This window comes from Notechis scutatus, chromosome 1 (genome assembly GCF_049901735.1).
Source record: "Notechis scutatus isolate UNSWTSFEM ecotype Mainland chromosome 1, rNotScu1.2, whole genome shotgun sequence".
Classification (NCBI taxonomy): Eukaryota; Metazoa; Chordata; class Lepidosauria; order Squamata; family Elapidae; genus Notechis; species Notechis scutatus.
In genome coordinates, this window is record NC_142009.1 from 332,689,114 (window position 1) to 332,714,056 (window position 24,943).

The 24,943-nt window shown below is 39.6% G+C and overlaps 1 protein-coding gene across 1 annotated transcript in view; it reads left to right on the forward strand.

Annotated features, from left to right (window-relative positions):
- Positions 1-2,826: 2,826 nt before the first annotated feature.
- Positions 2,827-24,943, forward strand: part of MIER2 (MIER family member 2) — an 84,754-nt gene continuing 62,637 nt past the window's right edge. Inside the window, 1 exon segment of the mRNA XM_026687083.2 lies at positions 2,827-2,858. Coding sequence (XP_026542868.2) covers positions 2,850-2,858 — 9 coding nt within the window. The 5' untranslated portion in view covers positions 2,827-2,849.

The window sequence follows — 24,943 nt, forward strand, 5'->3', positions numbered from 1 at the left end:
GACTCCCACTAGACATTCAGTTATCACCTGCCCTGATGAGATGTGATATGTGACTGTTATTATTGGGATTGGGCACAGGTGGCTCTTGTTGATTAACTTATTCTTTAACTTTTTAAACAATTGATTGGTGGTATTTTAGTTTAAGTATAAACTGCTGGGAGTGTATTTGGAACGTTGCAGTATTAAAAATTAAATCATTAAATCAAAAGTGATGTCCAGGAAAATTGGCCACTTTCTGGAATAAGCCAGTGTTTTCCAAACTTGTGAACTCAAGATATGTGAAGTTCAACTCCACACATCTTAAAATACCTAAGTTTGAAAAACTCTGGTTTAAGATGGAGCAGTTGACATAAAAAGCTGAAGCAAAATTAGGGACCTTGCAATATGTGGACTAACTGTCTACCTGTACTAAGCTAGTTTGGTCTAGCGGTAAAGGCACCAGGCTGGAAACCAGGAGACTGTGAATTCGAGTCCTGCCTGGTTTACTACTTTGGGCATTGCACCACAACAGTCTTGAGTTAATCCAAGGTTAGGATGACTATTAAGGAAAAAAGGGTCAGTTTGGTATAATGGTTAAGGTATTAGGCTAGAAAGCAGAAGACTATAAGTTCCAGTTCTGTCTTAGCCATGAAAGCCAGCTGGGTGTCTTTGGGCCATTCACCAAGAGACCGTGAGTTCTAGTCCCACTTTAGGCATGAAAGTTCGGTGGGTGATAATAGGTCACTCGCTCTCAATCAGCCCAACCCACTGCACAGGATTGGTGTGGAGAAAATAGGAGAAAGGTATGATGTGTGTGTTTGCCACTTTAAGTTATTTGTAAAAATAATAAGGCCAGGATATAAATAATTTTTAAATCTAACTACATTCCCATCCAAGTTTTCCTTAAATTTGCCATCTCTTTCCATTTTATCTCAACTCTGGGCATATATCCAGCCTTCATTCTCCCAGTTTCTTCCCTCTGACTCCTTCCCAGACCGTAACCTCTTTCAATTTGTCCCCTTGTGTTACCTTTAATTTACTTCATTTTTTTCCCCCAGTCCTCCCACAACTTCCCCTAAAATTTTTGTACTTTGTATTCAGTCCCAGCCTTATTTGTTTCCTACTCCATCTTTTCATATAACCTGAATTTATATTATTTACTAAAAGTATATATTTTGGCTTTGCTTATACCATCCAAGGCAGCTTAGGGGACCTCTCTCTCTTTACCCCAGCAACAGCAACCTTGTAAAAAGAACAGCTACATACCTCAAAGTCACCAGGAGATAAGGATGGTCAGATCTTTCCAGCCTCCCCCCCTCCAATATCACCTAATATTAACACCCCACATTTCTCCCCAGTCCCGTTCCTCCTTTAGCTCCCCTGAGAACGATACTCTCGATACTCTCGTAGACTACCTATCCCTGCTCCAGGATGCCCTCCCGTGTCTCCTTTTGACACTCTGAACTGCATTCAGTTTTGGTTGCCACAATATGAAAAATATGTTGAGACTCTGGAAAGAGTGCAGAGAAGAGCAAATGATTGAAATGATTAGGGGATCGGAGGCTAAAAAATATCAAGAATGGTTGCAGGAATTGAGTATGTCTAGTTTAATGAAAAGAAGGGCTAGGGGTGACATGACAGCAGTCTTCCAATATTTGAGGTGCTGCCCCAAAGAAGAGGGAGTCCAGCTATTCTCCAAAGCACCAGAAGGCAGGAACAAGAAGCAATGGATGGAAAGGAGAGGGCCAATCTAGAACTAGGGAGACATTTTCTGACAGATAGAACAATTAACCAGTGGAACGACTTGCCTCCAGACACTGTGAATGCTCCATCATTGGAGGTTTGTCAAGAAGAGATTGGACAGCCATTTACAGGTAGTCCTTGACTTACGACCACAACTGATCACATATTCCTGTTGCTAAGTGAGACATTGGTTAAGCGAGTTTTACCCCATTTTATGACCCTTCTTGGCACATTCGTTAAGTGAATCACTGCAGGTGTTAAGTCAGCAAGACAGCTGTTAAGTGAATCTAGTTTCCCCGATCGCTCTTCTGGTCAGACGGTTGCAAAAAGGGGATCACGTGACCCCAGGACATCGGCGACCGTCATAAATACGAGTCAGTTTGCCGAGGGTCCGTATTTTTGATCGCGTGTGAAAAAACGGTCCTACGTCACTTTTGAACGGTCGCTAAATGGACCGTTGTAAGTGGAGGAGTATCTGAAATGGTTTGAAGGTTTTCTGCTTGAGCAGGAGGTTGGACTAGATGACCTCTAAGGTCCCTTCCAACTCTCTATGTCATATTAACTCTTTAACCGGTTTACCCCAGTTCTTACCTTTTCCACCCGCCCGAGGTTCACTTTCTTGCTCTCCCCTTCGCCTCAGCCCTCTGCCCCCTTTCCTTCCCCAAGAAGTCCCCCTAGCTCTCCCCTTTAGCGTCACTGTCCCCCTCCCTCGTCCTCTCCCCAATTCCCTTCACCTCCCCCCACCCTTTTTTTACCTCAGCTTCTCCCCTCGCCCGCGTTTCTCTCCCTCCCAGCGGGGCGCCCAGCGCTCGCTCCCCGCTCCCTCCAGGTTCCCGCTGGGCTCCGAGCCCCTCACCTGCCTCACCTGTCCCCTTCCTCTCGGCGGCCCTTACTCACCTCAGCTTCCCACGCCCCTCCGCCCCACATTTTACCTCAGAGCTCTCTCCGCGCGCCTCGGGTCGCCCCCCCACCCATCGACGACCCCCTCCGCCTCGCAGTCTCTTTCCCCCCATCTCTCGCGCGGACCTCCCCTCCCGCTCGGCTCCCGTGCGTGGCAGCCAATCAGCGCGCGCCTCCACATCCGGGGCTCTTCTGCCTCCCCCCCGACGCCGTTCTCACTCTCGGCTATGGCGGAGGTGAGTGTGTATATGAGAGAGTGTTGGGGGAGGAGAAAGTCGGCTCCCTCTCCCCCTCCTCCTCCCTCCCCCTCCGAAGAGAAGAGGGCACCCCGTGGGGGGCGGGGCTTGCGGGAGGGGGTTTGGGGGAGACTGTCGGGGTGCAGGAAGTGGGGAGCCAGGGCAGGGGCTTTTGGGGTGGGGGGACAGGTGGGACTTGCTGGGCGGCAGGTGAGAGTTCCTGGGGAGGGATGTGGGGGCGTGTGTGGGAGATGGACGGGCCGGAGAGGCGAGGATGGAGGAGTTGGGACTTCGCTGGGGTGCAATGCGAGGGGTCCGAGGGGCAGGGCGGATGAATGGGTCAGAGTTTGCGGGGGGCGGAACCTGAGGCGGGATCATGGGTGGGCAGGTGGGAAGGTATGGCCGAGGGGGGGACTTAGGGAGGGTCTCTAAAACTTCTGGAGGGACTTTGAGGGGGCTCAGCAAGGATGGGCAGGTGTGGACGATGGGGATGGAGGGGGTCAAATTTGGGAGGAAGGAGGATTTGGGGGTGCAGAGCTGAAGATGGGAGCACTGAGGCCTTTCTGGGGGGTCAGGAAGCTGATGAGGGATTGGCCTGAGTTGGGGCACGCTGCGAAGGTTTGGGGTGCAGGGGGGGCTAGACTTGCAACAAGAGTGGTGGCCCTTAGGTTTGGGGGTGCAAGGGTTGCTTAGAGGGCAGGTGTTGCAAAACAGCTGGGATTCTTGGAGTTTGCAAAGATTTGGGGGATATTTGATAAATAAATTTTGAGGGTTCGGGGATGCTTGGCGTGTGACTTTTTCCAGGGCAAGCCAGAGTTTAAATATTGAGGGTCGGGGTGATGTTTCATTGGGAAACAGTTGTGTTTAAAGGAAGTCAAGAAAAATTGGGCGGGTCAGGGCACTTCTGCAGAGTTGGGGTGACTTTTTGGGGAGATGGGAATAACTTGAGGATTGCCTCTGATGGCCACAAATGAAAGAGGGTGTTGTCAGGGGGAAGTCACTCCCAAAATTAAGGAGTCCTGGGATGGGTGTGAATGTTGTGTGTCAAATGGTATAAGTGGTGTGGTTAGCACGCTTCTGATCAGGAGAATTCATCTACAAGGGTGTAAGGCTTTGGCGTGATAAATATAAAATACTGGGAGGTTACATTTTGAATTTGCAAAATGGAGGAAGGGGTGACCTTCTATGGACAGGGGAGCACAACTGAAATTTGCAGCATCGAGCTAGTAATGAGGGGGAAAAGCCAGAAATTCTAAGAAACTTGATTCAGGTTTCAAGGAATGATAAGAGAATAGAGAATATTGGAAAAATACGTTTAGGATATTTGGGGAGAAGGACTTGGAGCTGCTGACAAATTGGTGTAGCCCATGTTCAAGGTTGCACTGGGTGGAAATGATTGCACTTGGAAGAAAAGAGATGATGTAGCTGTATTTGTATAGAAACAAACATCCAGCTTTGGAGAGCAACAAGCTTTAAAATCTGACAACTGTTGGAGACATGCAGAAGGTTTGAACATCCCATCTAAAGATCTCAAGATGGTCAGTTTGATTATTTTGGCCCTCTGAAGAGACAAAAAACAAAATCTTGAGTCGTCCAAGATGAAAAGTTGTGATTTTCTGAAAGGGGATGATGCATGTCGGCAGACCATTGGGGAATTAAAATAAGGGAGTTCTTTAAAGATTACATCTGCTTCATGATGGCCTTGGTAGAGGTTTTGAGTAAAGAAAAATAATTGGAAATGAGTGAGATAAGGTGGAGGCAGCTGGAATTTGGGCTGAAGATGAAGGACAAGAAGATAAGGAACTGTGTGAGGGAATGTGAAAAGGAGAACTTGGAAACTGGAGAGAAAAAAAGAACTGATGAAATGGAGGTCTTCAGTTCTGTAACATTTGTGCACCTAACTTAACAGAATAACAAAGTCAAAAGGGACCTTGAAGCTCTTCTAGTTCCTTCCAGTTGCTCCTTTGATGGGATTGTTCATTAATGTCTTAATCTTTACCTTGAGTTTTTTTTTGAATTTGGTGGGATTATGTAGGTGTAGAATCTGAACTTTTTAAAAAAATAGGAAATAGACCTCTGGGTGTGTCAAATGTGGTTATCTTATTTCAGAAGTTGTAATTTAAATATGTGTACACTTCGAAGGATAATTTAGAGGAAAGGTTTTAGATCTCACACAAGTGCAGCAGTATCTCCCTGCTGTTCCTTAAACCATCCCACCTTTCTTCCGGCTTCTGCATGGAACGGAAAATACACACCACTACTTTATGGAATCAATTCATGACTTAATCCTGAAAACCCTTGACATTTTGACTTTTGAAATGTCAGAATGGTACAATTCCATTATTCATGGCCACTTATTTATATTTTAGTATGTATACCTTTTAATTGCTTTTTGTGTTTTTCTTGCATTTTAAATTATAATTTCCATGAACATGGCTAACAGAATAACAGTTTAAAACATTCTCAAAGATCTATCTCATCCTGGTAGTCCTTTTTTTGAACTATTACCATCTGGCAGACGGTACAGAATAATAAAAACAGACAAATAGGCTGAAAAACAGCTTCTATCCCAGGGCAGTAGCTCTTTTGAATTCTGCTGTATAGTGCAGTGTTGGTGCGGTGTTGGGGATTTTCGGTTCAATGTGTGGAGGGTGAAGGATGTGTGTTTGTGTTTATTTTCATGGTCATGATGTGCACTGAAGATGGTGTTTGATTTTGTTGCATGAGGTGCAATGATAATAAAGTAAAGTAAACTAAACTAAAACTAAACTAAACTAAACAGAGTTGGAAGGGACCAAATCCTTGCTCAAGCAGGAAACCCTATACCACTTCAGACAAACGGTTGTCCAATCTCTTCTTAAAAACTTCCAGTGTTGGAGCATCCATAACGTCTGGAAGCAAGCTGTTCCACTGGTTAATTGTTTTCACTTTCAGGAAAATTCTCCTTACTTAGTTCTAGGTTGCTTCTCTCCTTGATTAGTTTCCATTCATTGCTTCTTGTCCTGCCTTCTGGTGCTTTGGAGAATAGCTTGACTCCCTCTTCTTTATGGCAACTCCTTAGATATTGGAAGACTGTTATCATGTCACCCCCAATCCTTCTAGGTAGATGGACAACTAAAAATATTTAAAATAAATAAATAATAAGTCTATCCTTGTTCCAGATGTTAATGCTAATGCGTGTAACCTCTTGGCTATAAAGAAGAAAGATCGGTGTGCCAATTTGAGGGGGGAAATTCACATGTTCACAAGCTGTCAGGTTCTGTATGGACTGTGAAATTGGATTGTGACTGTGAAACGGTACTGTGGGTGGACAATCCTTTTATTTATTTCATCTGAAACACTCTTGTGCTGCCTTTTGTTTGGCTTAAGCATCTTAGGGAGAATATATCAAATCCTGATTTAAATATCAGTTTTTGACTGAAATTTGATGTCCCCAAGGAAACCAGAGGCATGGGGGTCTTGGTGTCTCATGAAGTATGATCTCATTCTAGAACACATTTTTCCTCAACTTGGTTCCAAGATGTGTTGAACTCATAGAATTCTCAAGTGGCATCGCTGAAATTGCCTGTGAATGATGGAAGGTGATGTCCAGGACTTCTGGAGGCATGAAATTGAGGTTATGGAGTAGAGTATCGCTGCCTGTTTTGTCTCACTCCCAACTTTGCTTTTTCAATATTACCCATTGCTGACCTGATGTTGGTGATTTGTTTAAGGAAGCAGCTGCTCTTTTGGAGACAACTCTGAATAGGAAAATAGACTTTGAGAATCATCCTCGGGTTCTCAATGCCTCCTTGATTTTATTTATGAATATTAAATCTATGTTCTTTTTCCATCAAATGCAGTGCTCAGGAAGCCCACAGTAATAAAATAACAAGTCAAATAGGTTTTATATTTTATATACATACATACAAAATCTATTTAGAATAGGACAGTACCAAAAATAAATAAACACTGATTAAAATGTGTTTCAGACTTTTTTTTTTAAAAAAAAAAGTCAGGTTAAACTGCCAAAACTTGTCTGATTTCTTTTCAATAAAAAGATTAAAATGGGAAAAAGAATAACAAAAATGGATTTAGCTTGGTCTTCCCTTGAAAAGAAGTTCCAAAAATTGGAAATAATCTTTAGTTTTGCTGCCAGTTGTAGATGATCAGTGATGATGATCAGCACCCTTCTAGATTAATGGAAGTCAACAAAAATTTTAAAACATCACAGCTTTCTGAAGTAGACTCTTCCCCTTAAAATTATCCACAGTTTGTGATCAACCATACCAGATTCTACTGAGAAATCACAATTCTCACAACATGAAGATGGCTATCGGTCCCAATGATAGTGTTCACACGGTTGTCCAAAATATAGTTTGGAAGATCCAGAATAAATTTCTTTGAAATGTGTTTAAGTATTAGTAGCCCAGGTTGGTAGTTAGGCTGTTGGTTTGAGCTCCAAGCTTGGCAATTTATTTGTTTGTCAAGCATGTATGAGAAAGCAAGTATAAGTATGAACATAACATATAAACATATAAGTATAAACTGGTCGAAGTATATACATAATAAATGAGTATGAATAAATGGATAAATGGGAACAGTAGGACAGGGATGGTAGGCACACTGGTGCGCTTACGCACACCCCCTTACAGACCTCTTAGGAATGGAGTGAGATCCACGGTAGACAGTTTAAGGTTAAAGTTTTAGGGGTTTGAGGATGTGACAACAGAGTCAGGTAGTGAGCTCCAGGCATTGACCACTCTGTTGCTGAAGTCGTATTTTCTGCAAACATTTGCAAACATTTCGTCACCATTCGAGGAGATATTGTCAGTGCATTTTGGATTGTTCAAACAATTCAAATTCAACAGGGAATTGTTCAAACAATTCAGATTCAATTAAATTGTTCAAACAATTCAAAACACGCAGACAATGATGTCTCCTCGAATGGCGACAGAATGTTTGCAACCAAATCGCCAAGCTCAGAGCTCAACCAACAGCATAAGTTTCTTTGCTTGGAGCAGTGTTGGGTGAAGTCTGAAAACTGGGATAAAGAGTAATTTATTTGGGGTTCTCCCCCCCCCCCCCAATAGCTGTACTATCTTCTCAAGGACAAAATCATTGAGTTCAGTTAGCAGCTGTGAGCTCCAAGGTTGACCTAAAATATGCATTAAGATATGGGTATCTGCAAAGACTTATACTGTTAGAAGAATTCCTAATGTTCCCGTTCCTTCTTAGTTATGAATCAGAATAGAGCTTGAAGGGACCTTGGAGGTCTTCTAGTCCTGCCCCCTGCTCAAGCAGGAGACCCTATACCATTTCAGACTAGTGGCTGTCCAGTCTCTTCTTAAAAACCTCCAGTGATGAAGCACCCACTTCTGCAGGCAAGCTGTTACAGTGGTTAATTGTTCTCACTGTGAGGAAATTTCTCCCTTAATTTCAGGTTGCTCTGGAGCATGCAAAGGAGCAGTGAGGTAGCCTGCTCATACTTTCCATCTGATTTGCACCAAAGGATTGTCCAGTAAAATCTAAAAGTCTCGCTGCAAAGTTCAGAGTCTAAATCCCATGTTTGGTTCATCTGTATTTTCTTTTTGAGCCTCAAAAGACTTTTAACCATGCAGAATTACTGAGTAATACCACGTCAAGAGTACCCTTAGGTACTTTATAAATGTAGGGTTTATACTCCAGCAATATAGAAGAGTGGTTACTAATAATATGAAGACTTCCTGTCTGTAATTGTTGTGTAATAGAATTCCTGAAATATTGACTTGGTTCATAGGGTGATGTGTTTTTTTTTTAGTTAGGAGATTGGAGGCACTTTTGAGAAAAGGAAGGAATCACCTGTATTTCCTATGTTCTCTAGCCATTAGATTTGTCAGGCAGCTTCTCCTTAGTTCTAGGTTGCTTCTCTCCTTGATTAGTATCCATTCGTTGCTTCTTGCCCTGCTTTCAGATGCTTTGGGGGATAAATTGAGCACCTCTTCTTTGTGACAGCCCCTCAAATATGGGAACACTGCTATCATGTCATCTATTTCATCTGTTTCTATATGGAAGCAAATCTAATCAGGTGCTTTGGAGAATAGGAATAGAATAGAATAGAATAGAATAGAATAGAATAGAATAGAATAGAATAGAACAGAACAGTTGGAAGGGACCTTGGAGGTCTTCTAGTCCAACCCCCTGCTTAGGCAGGATACCCTGCACCACTTCAGACAAATGGTTGTCCAGTCCCTTCTTAAAAACTTCCAGTGTTAGAGCATTTATAACTTCTGATCCCTCTTCTTTGTGGCAACCCCTGAGATACTGGAACATTGCTATCATGTCACCCCTAGTCCTTCTTTTCATTAAACTAGATATACCTAATTCCTGCAACCGTTATATGCATGTTTTAGTCTCCATTCCCCTAATCCTCTTTTGTTGCTCTTCTCTACACTTTTTCTAGAGCCTCAACATCTTTTTTACATCATGGCGACCAAAACTGGATGCAGTATTCCAAGTGTGGCCTTACCAAGGCCTTATACTGTGGTATTAACACTTCACATGATTTTGATTCTATCCCTCTTTTAAGGCAGCCTTGAACCGTGTTAGCTTTTTTTAGCAGCTGCAACACACAGCTGGCTCATTTTTAAGTGATTGTCCTCTTAGACTCCGAGATCCCTCTCACAGTTACTACTATATTGAGCCAAGTACCACCTATACTCTACCTGTGCATTTGGTTTTTCTTGCCTAAATGTAGAACCTTACATTAGAACATGCCTTGTTGAAGAGATTACCTGTAATTTCTCTGAAGCTGGGAAAAAGATGCTGGTTGAAAACATCTGTACATCCTTTATCATGAAAATGGATAACCACTGTCGATGGTCATCAAGAAGATAGAGAAATCCAAGCACTGACTCTAGAGAACTTGCAGATAAATTGAGGGCTAAAATAAACATATCAAGAGGTCAGGACTTTTGTAACCTAACCCCCCCCTTCCAATTAAATTTGATTTAAAAGTCTCTAACAGCCTCAATTTATTCATGATGATTAGCTATTAGGGGATTGGCATTAGTCTTGATAACTAGATATATTTTATTGTAGCTGCTCTATTTAAGTTTGTTAGGATGTGATTCTTGACTCCATTTTTTTGTTTTTGCTTCCCTTCAAGTATCAAGTTGTTGGAGATGCCTGGACCAATCCCTGCAGTTTTCTTGGCAAGGCGTTTCACAAGTGGTTTGCCACTGCCTCCTTCCTAGCTTTGAGGGAAAGTGACTGGCCCAAGGTCATCAAGCTGGCTTCATATCCAAGGCAGAACTAGAACTCTCAATCCCCAGTCTCCTGGTGATCACTAAAGTCACCCAGCTGCCTCTCATGCCTAAGGCAGGACTAGAACTCACAGTCTCCTGGTGATTGGCCCAAAATCACCCTGCCAGCTTTCATTCCTAAGGCAGAACTAGAACTCACAGTCTCCTGGTGATTGGCCCAAAACCACCCTGCCAGCTTTCATTCCTAAGGCAGGACTAGAACTCACAATCTCCTGGTGATTGGCCCAAAATCACCCTGCCAGCTTTCATTCCTAAGGCAGAACTAGAACTCACAGTCTCCTGGTGATTGGCCCAAAATCATCCTGCCAGCTTTCATTCCTAAGGCAGAACTAGAACTCACAGTCTCCTGGTGATTGGCCCAAAATCACCCTGCCAGCTTTCATTCCTAAGGCAGAACTAGAACTCACAGTCTCCTGGTGATTGGCCCAAAATCATCCTGCCGGCTTTATGCCTAAAACGGGACTAGAACTCACAGTCTCCTGGTGATTGGCCCACCCTGTCAGCTTTCATTCCTAAGGCGAGACTAGAATTCCCGGTGTCTAGCCTAATGCCTTTACCACTACACCAGGCTGGCTCCCTTGACCCCCTTACTATTGATACCTGTTGATATACTAGGGAGGCAGTCTCTTGTTTGCATATGGAGTAAGAGGCTTCCGCATATAAGACAGGTTGAACCTGGGTGGGAAATAAACTTTTGCAATTTTCCAGGCACCAAACCAAATACTAGCTTTAAAGTTAATGGGTACAATCCATGGGCTTGTTCAGGTAGCCACCAGAAAGACTGACTCAAAGGCACGCGATTATATCTTTTACCAGCATGTTGAATTGGATCACAGACTGAACTCTTAAAAAAATCAGCGTAGCAACTTTAGATGTAATCTATCTAAACCTGTGTTTTTGTTTAGCAGACAGGCTGTTACATTTTGGACCAACGAAAGCATCTGAATCTTTTTTCAAAGACAAATACAGAGTAGGTTACAGTAATATATTGGTCCTTTCCCAGTCGTTCTTTTCCCCAATGCTTCGATTTGAGCAATTGGCCTTTTTTTAAAAGCAAGATTTCCAGTTGATATTTTCATGAAGGCCTTTATCCCCTTTCCAATATTCCTATTCTGTCTGGTTACTACTAGCACAGATCCTATTAAGGAATGTGTCAGCCTTGGAAGCCATATTTTACTTAGAAGCTTCGAGGCTGCCACATTTTAGTGCCTGGGAATTTGGGAGGGGGGATTTCATAGAGAGGAGGAAGATTAGACTCAACAACATTCTTCTCATAAAGTCAAGGACAAGTCACTCTGCACCTGGAGAGGAGCGTTTGGGGGAATGTCTCCAGTTGGGATGTTTTGATTGGGCCATGTGATGGACTGGTGGGTGCAGGGGAGGGATTTTGAATTTTCAATTGGGAAGGGAAAACCGGGAACTCTCAGATTTGGGCTTTTCCAGATGTGCCAATGTGACTTCTTCAATAAATTCTTACTTGGATGAACTTTGTTTCTGAGCGCTGAATGAAATGAGGAGTTTCATTTGGAACGCTGACAAGAATGTTTGAAGCTAGGCTATTTTGCTCCAATGTATCAAATTAACTTTTAACTTTCATAAATTAATTGGGTGCCATCAGCAAACAAATCACCTCAACTTAGGCAATTTTGTGAACAAGTGGGAAAGCATCTCTTTTAAATATGTATAATTGCAGACTTCACTGTTCTGGGTGCTGTGCAGTATTGTAAGAATGTTCTGTAATCTTCGGAGATTCTCAGTCATCCAGGTCACAGTTTGTCCCAAATGTGCTTTTCGAAAAAGCAACTGGACTTTTTTGGGTTTTTTGTTGTTGTTGTTCTTTGAGAACATTTTGCTTCTCATCCAAAAAGTCCAGTTGCCTTTTGGAAAAGCACCTTCGGGTGTAGGAATGTTCCATTTCTTCTTTTGTTTTTCACGTACACTTCCTATCCTTGAGTTTCCCCGGGAGAGATTTTGTCAAAAGCCTTTTCGAAGGCTCAGGTGAACAATGTGAGGACTTGCCATTTGGAAGGTAGGTTTATTCCGTGGTTGTTTTAAAAAGAAGAAGAATTGCCTCGGCATAGACTTCATAGTTTTTGTCTTAGCAAATGCTTTCCACCATGTTTGATCATTATCCTTGTGCAGTGTTAGAAAAGCATTGCTTGTGGTTGCTAAAAAAAAACCACAACCCTCCCCCATTATTAGTTTAGATTTTTGGATTTTTTTAGCACATGTATGGATTCATTCTTTCTTTCCTTTGGTTCATTTTGGCAACTTTTCCATTTTCTCTAATAGCTTCCTTGACAATGCTAATTAATCATTTTGGAGAGCTCTTGAACTCAAGTACCTTACTTGACCTGCAGTAAATCGTCTATGAATGTGATTTTTCAGGAACCCCACCTCTCCCCTCTTCCCCCCACAAGCATCCTGAAATGATTTGATCTCTTCAACTTTCCTTCTCAACTGCTTTTAAAGCAGTTCCCCTCAATTTTGGAGGCCTTTTACTCCTGCCTAGAAGGGAAGGGAGTGGGTTGGGCTGCCTGGAAAAAAAAATTTTTTTTTCCCCCACTTGTCCATAAATTGAATCCGGTTGGCACTGTGTCAACACTTCCAGTTGGATCAGTGACACCTGAGTCTCAGGCGAAATTTAAGGCTTCCATTCTGTAAAATTGGCACTTCTCTCTCTCTCTCTGAGTGGAATGTGGATTCATCCCATCCTTCAGCATATACAGTTACTCCTCGACTTGCAACAGTTCATTTAGTGACCAAAGTTGCAACGGCACCGACGATAGTCACGAATAGAATAGAATAGAAGGGATAAAGAATAGAATAGAATAGAATAGAATAGAATAGAATAGATAAAGAATTAGAATAGAATAGAATAGAATAGAATAGAATAGAATAGAATAGAATAGAATAGATTGTGGAATGTGGAATGTGGAATATGGGAGCGGAATGGAACATGGGATATGGAATAGAATACGGAATAGAATGGAATATGGAATAGAATAAATAGAATTGAATATGGCATATGGAATAGAATAGAATATGGAATAGAATGGGATATGGAATAGAATAAATAGAATTGAATATGGCATATGGAATAGAATAGAATATGGAATAGAATGGGATATGGAATAGAATAAATAGAATTGAATATGGCATATGGAATAGAATAGAATATGGAATAGAATGGGATATGGAATAGAATAAATAGAATTGAATATGGCATATGGAATAGAATAGAATATGGAATAGAATGGGATATGGAATAGAATAAATAGAATTGAATATGGCATATGGAATAGAATAGAATATGGAATAGAATGGGATATGGAATAGAATAAATAGAATTGAATATGGCATATGGAATAGAATAGAATATGGAATAGAATGGGATATGGAATAGAATAAATAGAATTGAATATGGCATATGGAATAGAATAGAATATGGAATAGAATGGGATATGGAACAGAACAGAATAGACTAGACTAGACTAGAATCAGAGTTGGAAGCGTCCTTAGAGGTCTTCTAGTCCAAGCCCCTGCTTAAGCAGGAAACCCTATACCCTTTCAGATAAACGGCTGTCCAATCTCTTCTTAAAAACCTTGATACATTCATCAAGAGTCAAGAATCATGAGGTACAACACTTAATAATAGTCATAGGGTACAATAAGCAATCAAATCATACTAGGAAACAGTCAATATAAATTGTAAGGATACAAGCAACAAAGTTACAGTCATACAGTCACAAGAGGGAAGGGGTGGGCGATAAGGGTGCTTTATTTTATTTATTTATTTATTTGATTTGCCAATTGTTTACAAGATAATAAGTATAAGTGTATACATAGTTGTGAATACATGAAATGGGTACATATAAGAAAAATAAAAGAAGAATAAGAGAAACAATAGGACAGGGACGGTAGGCACGTTGGTGCGCTTATGCACGCCCCACAGACCTCTTAGGAAAGGGGTGAGGTCAATAGTAGACGGTCTAAGGTTAAAGTTTTTGGGGTTTGGGGAAGAAACTACAGAGTCGGGTAGAATATTCCAGACATTGACCACTCTATTGCTGAAGTCGTATTTCCTGCAATCAAGTTTGGTGCGGTTAACTTTGAGTTTGTATCTATTGTGTGCTCTTGTGTTGTTATGGTTGAAGCTGAAGTATTCATTGACAGGTAGGACATTGCAATGTATGATTTTATATACCATGCTTAAATCAGACCGAAGACGGCGTAATTCAAGGTTTTCTAGTTCTAGAATTTCAAGTCTGGTGGCATAAGGTATTCTACAACGAGTAGAGGAGTGGGTCCAGGTTGTGAGGGGTCTGTAAATATTTTCACAGCCCTCTTTTTGACTTGTGCAGTATACAGGTCCTCCATGGAAGGCAGGTTGGTAGTAATTGGTTTTTCTGCAGTCCTAATTACTCTTTGGAGTCTGTCTGTCCTGTTGGGTTACAGAACCAAACCAGACAGTTATAGAGGTGCAGATGATAGACTCAACTATTCCTCTGTAGAACTGGATCCGCAGCTCATGACCAATGTTCACATTTACAGGCGTGGCAGTGGTCACGTGATCAAAATCATGTGATTCCCTTTCGCGACCTTCTGACAAGCAGAGTCATTGGGGAAGCCAGATTCACTCAACAACCGGGTTACTGACTTAAGAACTGCAGTGATTCACTTAACAAATGTAATAAAATGGGGAATCACTTCACAATCGTTGTCAGCATTCCAAGGAATGCACCCATAGAAAGCAGAACTCCGAGGCAGGCATATCCCTCAAAGAACAATTTATTGGATACATCCGATAGGCACAACTGGTGAAAGCCAACTCTGAGAAGTTCCCACGGCTTTCACCTTATTAAAAAGAAAATGTTTCCCTTTACCCCCAGGTCACTGGTGACTCTGTCCAATCCAAGTGCTGTCTGGTTGCTTAGTTACTTCACTCCTCCTCTGGCCAGCCACCTGTGAGAATGTCCTTGGTTCCCACAGGAAACTTTTTTTTTTGTTTTGGCTACAAAACCCCATCTAGCTATTCACCCCCCTTCCTGTCCCTTCTTCTGATTTGTGGCAACCCTGAAGCCTCCAAGATGGCCTCAGCCAGGTAGACCTCAGGATTAACAGCCATGTTACTAACTGAAGAACCGCAGTGATTCACTTAATAAATGTAATAAAATGGGCAAGTCACTTAACAACCGTGTTACTAACTTAAGAACTGCAGTGATTCACTTAGCAAATGTAATAAAATGGGCAATTTTCACTTAACAAATGTCTCAGCAACAACAAAAATAGGCACTAAGTTGTGGTCGTAAGTCAAGGACTATCTGTAACTAAGGTCACCCATGACCGTATCATTTCCTCCATTGGATACTTCCCTAGTTTCCTTTCCTGTGTATAAATGTTTTGGTTACGGTCACACGTCCCTGGTAATAAATCATTATGAGGTATTGCCACTCCTATTTATTCCGTGAAGAAGTTGATCCCTTTTGAGATTTATGGATTTGTTTGATATTATGGTCTGTTTGATATATAGAGCAATGTTACCTTTTCAAGTAGAGTTAAGTTCAATTGCTGTTGAGGCTATGGATACTCTTGCATTTTTTTTTTCTTGTCAACAGCGTGGAAGTAGATTGCCATTGCTCACTTTTCCAGCGTCCTAGAATACAGCTAGTCCTCAACTTACGACCACAATGGGGCCCAAATTCTCTGTGGCTGTGTGACACATTTGTTAAGTGAGTTTTGCCCCATTTTACAATCTTTCTTGACACAGTTGTCCTGCAGTGAATCAGCCACCAAAATTCTGGGCTCCATTGTGGTCATAAGTGGAGGACTACAGATAATTTGCAGGTGAAACTGTTTTGGAGCACTTCTTGGTCAGTAACGTGGTCAAAATAGCGAATCTTTAGGATATGACAGAAGCATTTTTGTTGGGAGACATCGAGTCTCTTCTTAATACAGGTGGTCCTCAACTTATGACCACAAATTGAGCCCAAATTTCCTAGTACTAAGTCAGATAGTTGTTAAATGAATGTTGACCTTCCTTACCTGTGGGAACCACTGCAGTTGTTAAGTTAGTAACACGGTTGTTAAGTGACTCGGGCTTCCCCGTTGATTTTGCTCGTCCGACGGTCGCAAAAGGAAATCACATGACCGCAGGGCAGTGCAACTGTCACAAATATGAGTCAGTTGCCATGCATCTGAATTTTGATCACGTGACCATGGGCATGCCGCCATGGTCATAAATATGAAAAACAGTCATAAGTCCCTTTTTCAGTGGCATTGTGACTTTGAACCATCACTAAATGAACTTGTAAGTCAAGGACTACCTGTGCTCGCTGGCGCCTTGTATTTCTCAATGGTCTCCCCTCCAACTATGATTAGGCCTAACTCTTGTTTGGCTTGCAACCCCAGACAGGGTCAGCTGGGTAGCTGCAGTTTGCCACCTGCTAAGACATTCTCTTGGTTGGACATCTTCTATAATTTGAACACAGGTAGTCCTTGACTTACAACCACAATTGAGCCCAAAATTTCTGTGGTGAAGTGATATATTTGTTAAGTGAGTTTTGCCTCAATTTACGACCTTTCTTGCCAGAGTCGTTAAGTGAATCACTGCAGTTGATAAATTAGTAACTGGGCTAAGTAAATCTGCCTTCCACTTGACTTTGCTTGTCAGAAGGTCGCAAAAGGCGATGACATGACCTCAGGACACAGGAACCGTCGTAAATACGAATTAAGTTGCATTTAGTGGTCTTTGTCATGTGATCAAAATTCAAACACCGGGCAACTAACTCATGATGGTCACCTTTTGCAACCTTCTGACAAGCAAAGTCAGTGGGGGAAAGCTAGATTCACTTAGCAACCAGGTTACTAATTTATCAACTGTGGTGAATCACTTAACAACTCAGGCATGACCACAAGGCTGCTGCAAAGGTCATAACTCTGAAAAACGGTCATAAATCACTTTTTTCAGTGCCGTTGTAACTTTGAACGATCAGTAAACGAACTGTTGTAAGTCAAGGACTACCTGTATAGGATCGGCTTGTGGTGTGTCGTGTAGGAGAACTTGAATTCCCTTGACCCTTATCTGTCGCCAGTTTGCTTTGACCATCATTAGTTCAGATTCTTGTAGGGAGTGTTAGCATGCAATAAACCTGTATTCATTTGAATAGCTCTGGCTCCGGATTTCTTTTACGCTCAGCCATAACTGAGCCAGCTTCTTTTTTTTTTTAATTGGTTTTTATTGGTTTTTAAAACAAACATAAACAAACAAAACATAAAAACATCAAGTCATCTTCCATATATATACATACAGTGTGCCGGTTGGTTTACGAATTGTTTTGTGCTTTCATTTCGTAGTCTTCAGTTACAACTACATTGTATATAATCTCGTATTTTCAATCAAATATTAAATACATTAATATCATTATTAATCAATCATGTGACTATACTTTTATTCATTCATGTTTTACGAAATAATCATATTTTACTTAATTTGTTTTATGACAGTTCATATTATCATCCCAAATCTATCCTAGAATCATTTTGTAGATATAATAAGAAAAGAATACATCTTTATATATTTATTATTTTCTAAAAGTCTACATATTTCATTACTATATTTTATTGTCTAACCATTGATAGAATAGATCCCAAATTTTATAAAATTGTTTATCATCTTGTTCTCTAATTTCAAATGTCAATCTACTCATTTCAGCACATTCCAATATTTTCTTAATGATTTCCTCCTGTGATGGTGTTTTCTCATTTTTCCAGTTTTTAGCAAATACAATCCTAGCCGCTGTTAATACATTTACAATCAGGTATTTCAAGTCTTTACTATATATTTCAGGTAAAATTCCCAATAAAAATATCTCTGGTTTCAAATCTATATGTTTTTTTGTCATTTTTTTCCAACCACATGTGGATTTTAGTCCAGTATTTTTTAGCATCCGCACAAGTCCACCACATATGGTAATATGAGCCAGGTGTCTGATGACATTTCCAACATTTTTTGGATTTATTCTTGAACATTCTTGCTATTCTTGTCGGGGAAAAATGCCACCTGTAAAACATCTTATACAAATTTTCTTTATGCGCTCTTGACATTGTCATTTTATAATTTTGAGACCACAATTTTTGCCATTTCTCTAAATCAATCCCATATCCAAAATTCTTCCCCCAAGCAATCATAGTTTCTTTAACTTGTTCTTCTTCTAGTTTAATTTCTAATAAATAGCCATACAATTTTTTAATCACCTTTTCATCAGTACCTATCAAAATCTTATCTAAGTCAGTCAGTTTATCATAGAAACCTTCTGTTTTAGAATCTTTATCATACCTTGAATGTATTTGCACATATGAAAACCAATTCATCATTATACCTTGTTCCTCTAGTTTTTGTATAGATTTAAGTTCACCCTTTTCATTCAATATTTCACCATATCTAACTGTTTGTTCCTTTTTGTATATTATAAGAAAATGCTTCAATAGTCGATAGCCAGACTGGAATTTTCAAATAACATTGTCTTTTAATCTTCTCCCAATTTAACCACAGAGACTCCCGTATATAATGTCTTCTAAAGTACCCCTGTGTTTTAGTTCCTTTATACCATAGAAAAGCATGCCAGCCCAACAACAGATCATGTCCTTCTAATGTCAACAATCTAGTATTTCTTAATGTTATCCATTCCTTAACCCACATCAAATTTGTAGCTTGGTAATACAACTCCCAATTAGGCAAACCAAATCCCCCTCTTATTCTAGCATCTTGCAAAAGTTTTAACTTTATTCTCGCTTTCTTACCTTGCCATATATATTTCAACACAATTTTATTTAAATCTTCAAAGTAGTCTTTTCCAAGCCTAATTGGAATTGTTTGAAACAAATATAAAATTCTGGGTAATATATTCATCCTGATTGTTGATATTCTCCCTATTAATGACAGTTGTAAATTTTCCCATTTCGCCAAATCTAGCGCTATCTGCTGTTTGATATAATTATTCTCTTTTAGTGTACTGCATCTTGCTGTCAAGTATATCCCCAAGTACCTGATCTTATTTGTGACCTGAATTTTCAATAGGTCTGCCAGTTCTTCCTTTTGTCTTGATAGCATATTCTTTGTCAAGATCTTTGTCTAATCTTTATTTATTTTCAAACCAGCCACCTTTCCATATGCCTCTATCTTTTCTATCAATTTTGATGCTGTTTCTAGTGGGTCTTCTAAAATGAAAACCAGATCATCTACGAATGCTTGCAACTTAAATTCTTCCTTTTTAATTTTCATCCCTTTTATATTCTTTTCATCTCTAATATTTCTATTTAGCACTTCCAAAGTTAACACAAACAACAGAGGTGATAGTGGGCACCCTTGTCTTGTTCCTTTTCTTATATCAATAGAGTCTGTCAGTTCTCCCTCTATCATTACCTTTGCCGTCTGCTTATGATATATAGCTTCTATTGCTTGAATAAATTTTCTAGCAAAGCCCATCTGTTCCAGCAGTAATAACATGAATCGCCAATTCACATTATCAAATGCCTTCTGTGCATCTAAAAATATCAAAGCCATTTGTTTTTCGGGATGTGCCTCGTAGTATTCCAAAGTGTCCAAGATTACTCTCATATTGTCTTTGATTTGTCTCTTTGACAGAAATCCATTTTGGTCAGGATGGATAAAATTATTTAAATATTTTTTAAGTCTTTCTGCCAATATTGAAAATTTTTTTTTATAATCTGCGTTTAGTAAGGAAATAGGTCTTCATTTGTAATGGATCGGTCTCCTCTTTTGGAACAAGTGTGATATAAGCTTCTGACCATGATTTAGGTATCCTCTTCTTTAACATAACTTCATTCATAACTTCTAGCAATGGAAGATTCAATGATTCTTGTAATGTTTTGTAAAATTCTGCCGGAAGTCCATCTGGGCCTGGTGCCTTTCCATTATTTTGCTTCTTGAGTGCTTCAGTTAACTCCATCATCGTTATATTGCTTTCTAACATTGTTTCAATCTCTTTAGGTATCTGGGGTAAATTAGCATTCTGTAAATGCTGTTTAACTCTTTCCTCATCAATATTCTCTTGTGTGTATAGTTTCCCATAATAGTCTCGAATGATTTCCTTCTTCTCTTTACTACCATAGCAAACTTGGCCTTGGTCATCTATTAATTGCAATATTTTCCTTGATTCTTTCTCCTTTCTCAATTTATATGCTAACCATCTACCTGGTTTATTTGCATCTTCAAAGTAGTTCTGTTTAGCACCTCTAATTTTCTGTGCTAATTCTTCTTTTTCTATTAGACCCATTTTATGTTTGGTTATATCCATTTTTAACTTAATGTCCTTTTTCTGTGGCATTTTCTGTAGCTCTTTTTCAAGTCCTTTATACTCATCCTCTAATGCAGTGGTTCCCAACCTTTTTTTCGCCCCACACCCCTAAAGAAATTTCACTCGAACCTCGCACCCCCTGAAATTTAGACTTTAGGAACTACTGAACGCGTTAAATATATGGTAGGATTGAATCTTTTCAGCTATGTATGTGACTGCCACTAAATAACGATACTTAACTCTAAAATGAAAACAAAGTCAATCCATTGCATAATAAATAAAAATAAATAAAAATTACCTGGACTTTTCTCGCACCCCCTGGAATATCGTCTCGCACCCCAGGTTGGGAACCCCTGCTCTAATGCCTTAGAGGCTAATCTTTTCATGGTATTTCTTTTCCTTGTATAGTCTATTATCAAGCTTCTGGCATATGCCTTCATTATATCCCATACATTCTGGATTGATGTATCTTCTTTTTTGTTTTCTCTAAAGAAAAAAGCCAATTCTTTCTCCATCCACTGTGTGAAGTCTTTTTCCTTTAAAATAGTATTATTTAACGTCCATCTAGATCTTCTTCTTTATCCTTTCCATTTAATTGTCATTGGATTGTGATCTGCCCAAGTACTTGTTTCAATATTTATTTCTTGAATATTAGTTAACAATTCTGTTGACATCCATATCATATCTATTCTGGACCATGATAAATGTCTTTTTGAGTAGAAGGTGTATTGTTTAGTTTTAGCATTTCTTTCTCTCCATGTATCTTTTAAGTTTATTTCATCTACCGTTTTAAAAAAAGATTTAGGGAGAGTCTTTCTGTTTTGCTTTATTGTTTTCTGTGCTGTATAGTCCAGTTTATTATCTACAATTCCATTAAAATCTCCCATCATAACTATATTAGCATAGTCCAGTTCAATTATTTTCATATGTAATTTTTTATAAAATTCTTCTTGATTGTCATTCGGGGCATAGATTGCAATCAGGAGTGTTTTCGTATTATTGTCCATTATTTCCACCATTAGTATTCTTCCGTCGTCATCAGTATAAATCAATTTCACTGGGATGGTCTCTTTAATACATAAAACCACTCCTCTTTTCTTACATTGTGTCAAGGAAGTAAATATTTTCCCTAATTTTGGCTGTATCAACAATTGTTCATATTGTTTTTTAATATGTACTTCTTGTAGGCAGATTATATCAAATTTTAATTTCTCTAATTTATGGAAGGTTTTCCATCTTTTAACAGCTGAATTAAGTCCATTTATATTAATTGTAATCAATTTTTTCTCTTCCGTGGTTATATTTTGTAGTTAGGTTTGACAGCTCTCGTGGATCTTGGTTCACGTTCTTTGGCTTCCTCCTTTCCACCTACTGCACCTTCTTCTTTTTCAGTCATTTGGCAGTCCTCTTAGAATTCAATTAGTGAAATTTCTTTTTCTGCCTCTTCCTCTTTCCCTCTGAAAAATTCCGTGTAAAATGATTCAGCTTTCTCAATTGAGTCAATTCTATATCTCTGTTCTTGCCATGTGAACATTAAACCTTCTGGAATCAGCCATCTATAATTCACCTCTTTTTTAAGTAGCAATTTGGTCAAGAATCGGTATTCTCTTCTCATCTCTCTCACTCTTCTGGGTACTTGTTTCAAGACCACAATCTCCTTATCTTTGTATTTCAATGTTTTCTCTCTTGCCACTTGCAATATTTGCGTTTTAATGGCTTTCTTTGTAAATCTGATGTGAACTTCTCTTGGTAAGCTATTTCTCATTGCATATCTTGTGAAGACTCGATAGACTCGATATTCCATCCATCATCTTCTCTTCAATTATTTCCAAAGCTTCAGCCAATATTTCTATCATTATCTCAGCTAGATTTTGTTCTTTTTCTTCCTCTGTGTTTTGGAATCTAAGATAAAATTCTGATCTGTCCATCTCCCATCTCAGCATACCACTTTTATCTTGTTCAACCACAATTAATCTGTTATAGATGCCTCCAATCTTCTTATCTCTTTGTTTATCTTCTTCTTCAATTTTTTGGAGTCTCTCATCATACTTCATCATCATTTGTTGGATGTTCTCCACTTTTTCATTGGTTTTCCCTGTTCTTTGTTCAATGTTCTCTATTCTCTTTTCAATATTCTCTGATCTTGTTTGAATATTTTGAATTCCTTGCATAATCATCTGCAGGGTCACTTTTTCTTGTTCTTTTTCTTGCCTTAACATTGTCTGTATTGAACGTTTTCCTCCAGATGGTGGAGAGGAAGAAGTAGAAGTTGAGGAACCAGGAGCTGTTAATTTCCTACTCATTTTGAGCAATTGAAAATCTTCAAGTTCTTCTAGACCTTAATCCAATTGTGAAATAACCAATTGCCGTTCCAATTAAAAATAGTAGGAAAAAAGAAGCCAAATAGTAATAATAATAAAAAAAGAAAAAAAATTCTTCAGGTTCTTGTATACCTTAATCCAATCAATTGGTTAGATAACAGTAAAAATTCAAAAATGAAGGAAAAGACCATAAACACACACAAAAAAGAAAAAGTTGTAAAATCCTAAAAAAGGCGGAAAAGTGAAGAATAAAAAGCTAAAAAAAGAAAGGAAAAATTCTTCAGGTTCTTCAACACCTTAATCCAATTAAGAGGTCTCAAATATAAAAGGATGCATAAGAGAGAGAAAAAAGGCCAGAAAAATAAACCAAAAAAAACAAAAAACCAATTTGGAAGGTAGATGGAAAGACAAAAATACCAGGAAGGGAGAGAGAAAAAAAGGCTACTCCCTTAAAAAGAAAAGGAAGGGAATCATTAATACTAAAGCTTTTCCTTTAAAATAAAAAGCAAGCGTAGAAATTTAACTTCCAAAGACAAGAAGAAAAAAAACAAAGACAAGTTCCAAAGAGCCAAAAATCCAAATAACTATTACAAAAAGTAAACCGATGAGGAGGGGTAGCGCAGCTTAGAAAAAAATAAAAAGAGCACACTGCACTTTGTTTAATTATCCAAGGCTCTTGTTATAACTCTCTTGTCCAAAGACTTATCACCTTTTCTTTTCCTATAAGCTTCAACACCAGACTCCAGCTGTTGATAGAAACCCAGAAGAGCACCTGCAATAATACTCTCCCATGCTCTTCCCTCTATCTTATCAAACAGGCAATGTCCTTGAAAAGAAGACTCAGTTCTTTCTCAGCTTTGTCTGGTCAAAAGAGAAATAGAATATTTCCAAGCCTCTAGTTGGCAATGTTACAAAGCTTCTTTTGCTTTCACTTTCCCCCTCCTTTTCCAAGCAAAATATAATAAGAATTAATTAAAAAAAGAAAAAGATATTTTAAAAAAATAACTAAAAGGGAGTCTCTATCCTAAAATATTATAAAGTCAAAAAGGAGAAAAAGAATAGATGAAGAAGAGAAAAAAAAACAGTCCAGTTTCAAAATATAAGATCATGTGTAGAAAATCCAGCAATGAGAAAAAAAAAATATTACTTTGACATTCCTGTTTAAAATTGCCGCTTAATCACTTCTGTCAAAACTTTTACAGATTCTTTCTTTTCCTTAGGGTGTCCTTTCAAATCTTAAAATAAAGAAAAAGTTCTCACCAAACCGGCACACTCTCTCTTTCCGTTCTCTTTCATTTCGGAGCTGTCCCAACTTCAGCAGCTTTAATGGCTGCCTCTTTGCCGCTGGCAAAAAGAGCTTCTCCTGGATCTACCAGGGACTTTGCGGTATCCCTGGAATCGACAGGATGCGCTCTTTACATTCACCATCTCTTCGGGATCCACTTGGACCATCCAGGAGCAAAGATATCGGCAGCGATCTCAGACCTCCAAGATCGCATGCCGTATCGTCGCGACGCCAGCTCCGCCCTCCTGAGCCAGCTTCTAAAATTCTTTTTGGCACCAGTCTGAAAAGGTTATTTAAGATTTCTAGGAATTGGCATCCAGATTCTCCGTTTCTGGGCATCTTATTTCCTTCGCTACCATTCAAAAGAAATTGGAAGGCAAAATTTATATGCGTGCAGGCAGTCCTCAACTTGTGACCACAATTGAGCCCCAGATTTCTGTGGTTAAGCGAGACACTTGTTCAAGTGAGTTTTGCCCCATTTTAGTTTAGTTTACTTCAGTTTATTGTCATGGCACCTCGTACAACGAAATTAAATTTTACGACCGTTCTTGCCAGAGTTCGTAAAGCGAATCACAACAGTGCTGGCAGCAGTGATGAAGAGGTCCCCGAGGAGCCTGTGCCCAGGGCTGCTCGAAGGAAAGAGTAGTTGCAGCAGCATGGGCAACTCAGGAGTAAGGCTGCAAGGTGATGGCCCTTCCCATAAGGGATAAAGTGACTTATGGCCGGTTTTCAGAGTTCTGACCTTTGCAGTTCATGTGATCAAAATTCAGGTGCTTAGCAACTGGTTAATAGTTACGACCGTTTCAGTGTCCCAGGGTCATGGGATCCCCTTTTGCGACCTTCTGACCAGCAAAGTCAATGGGGAAGCCAGATTCGC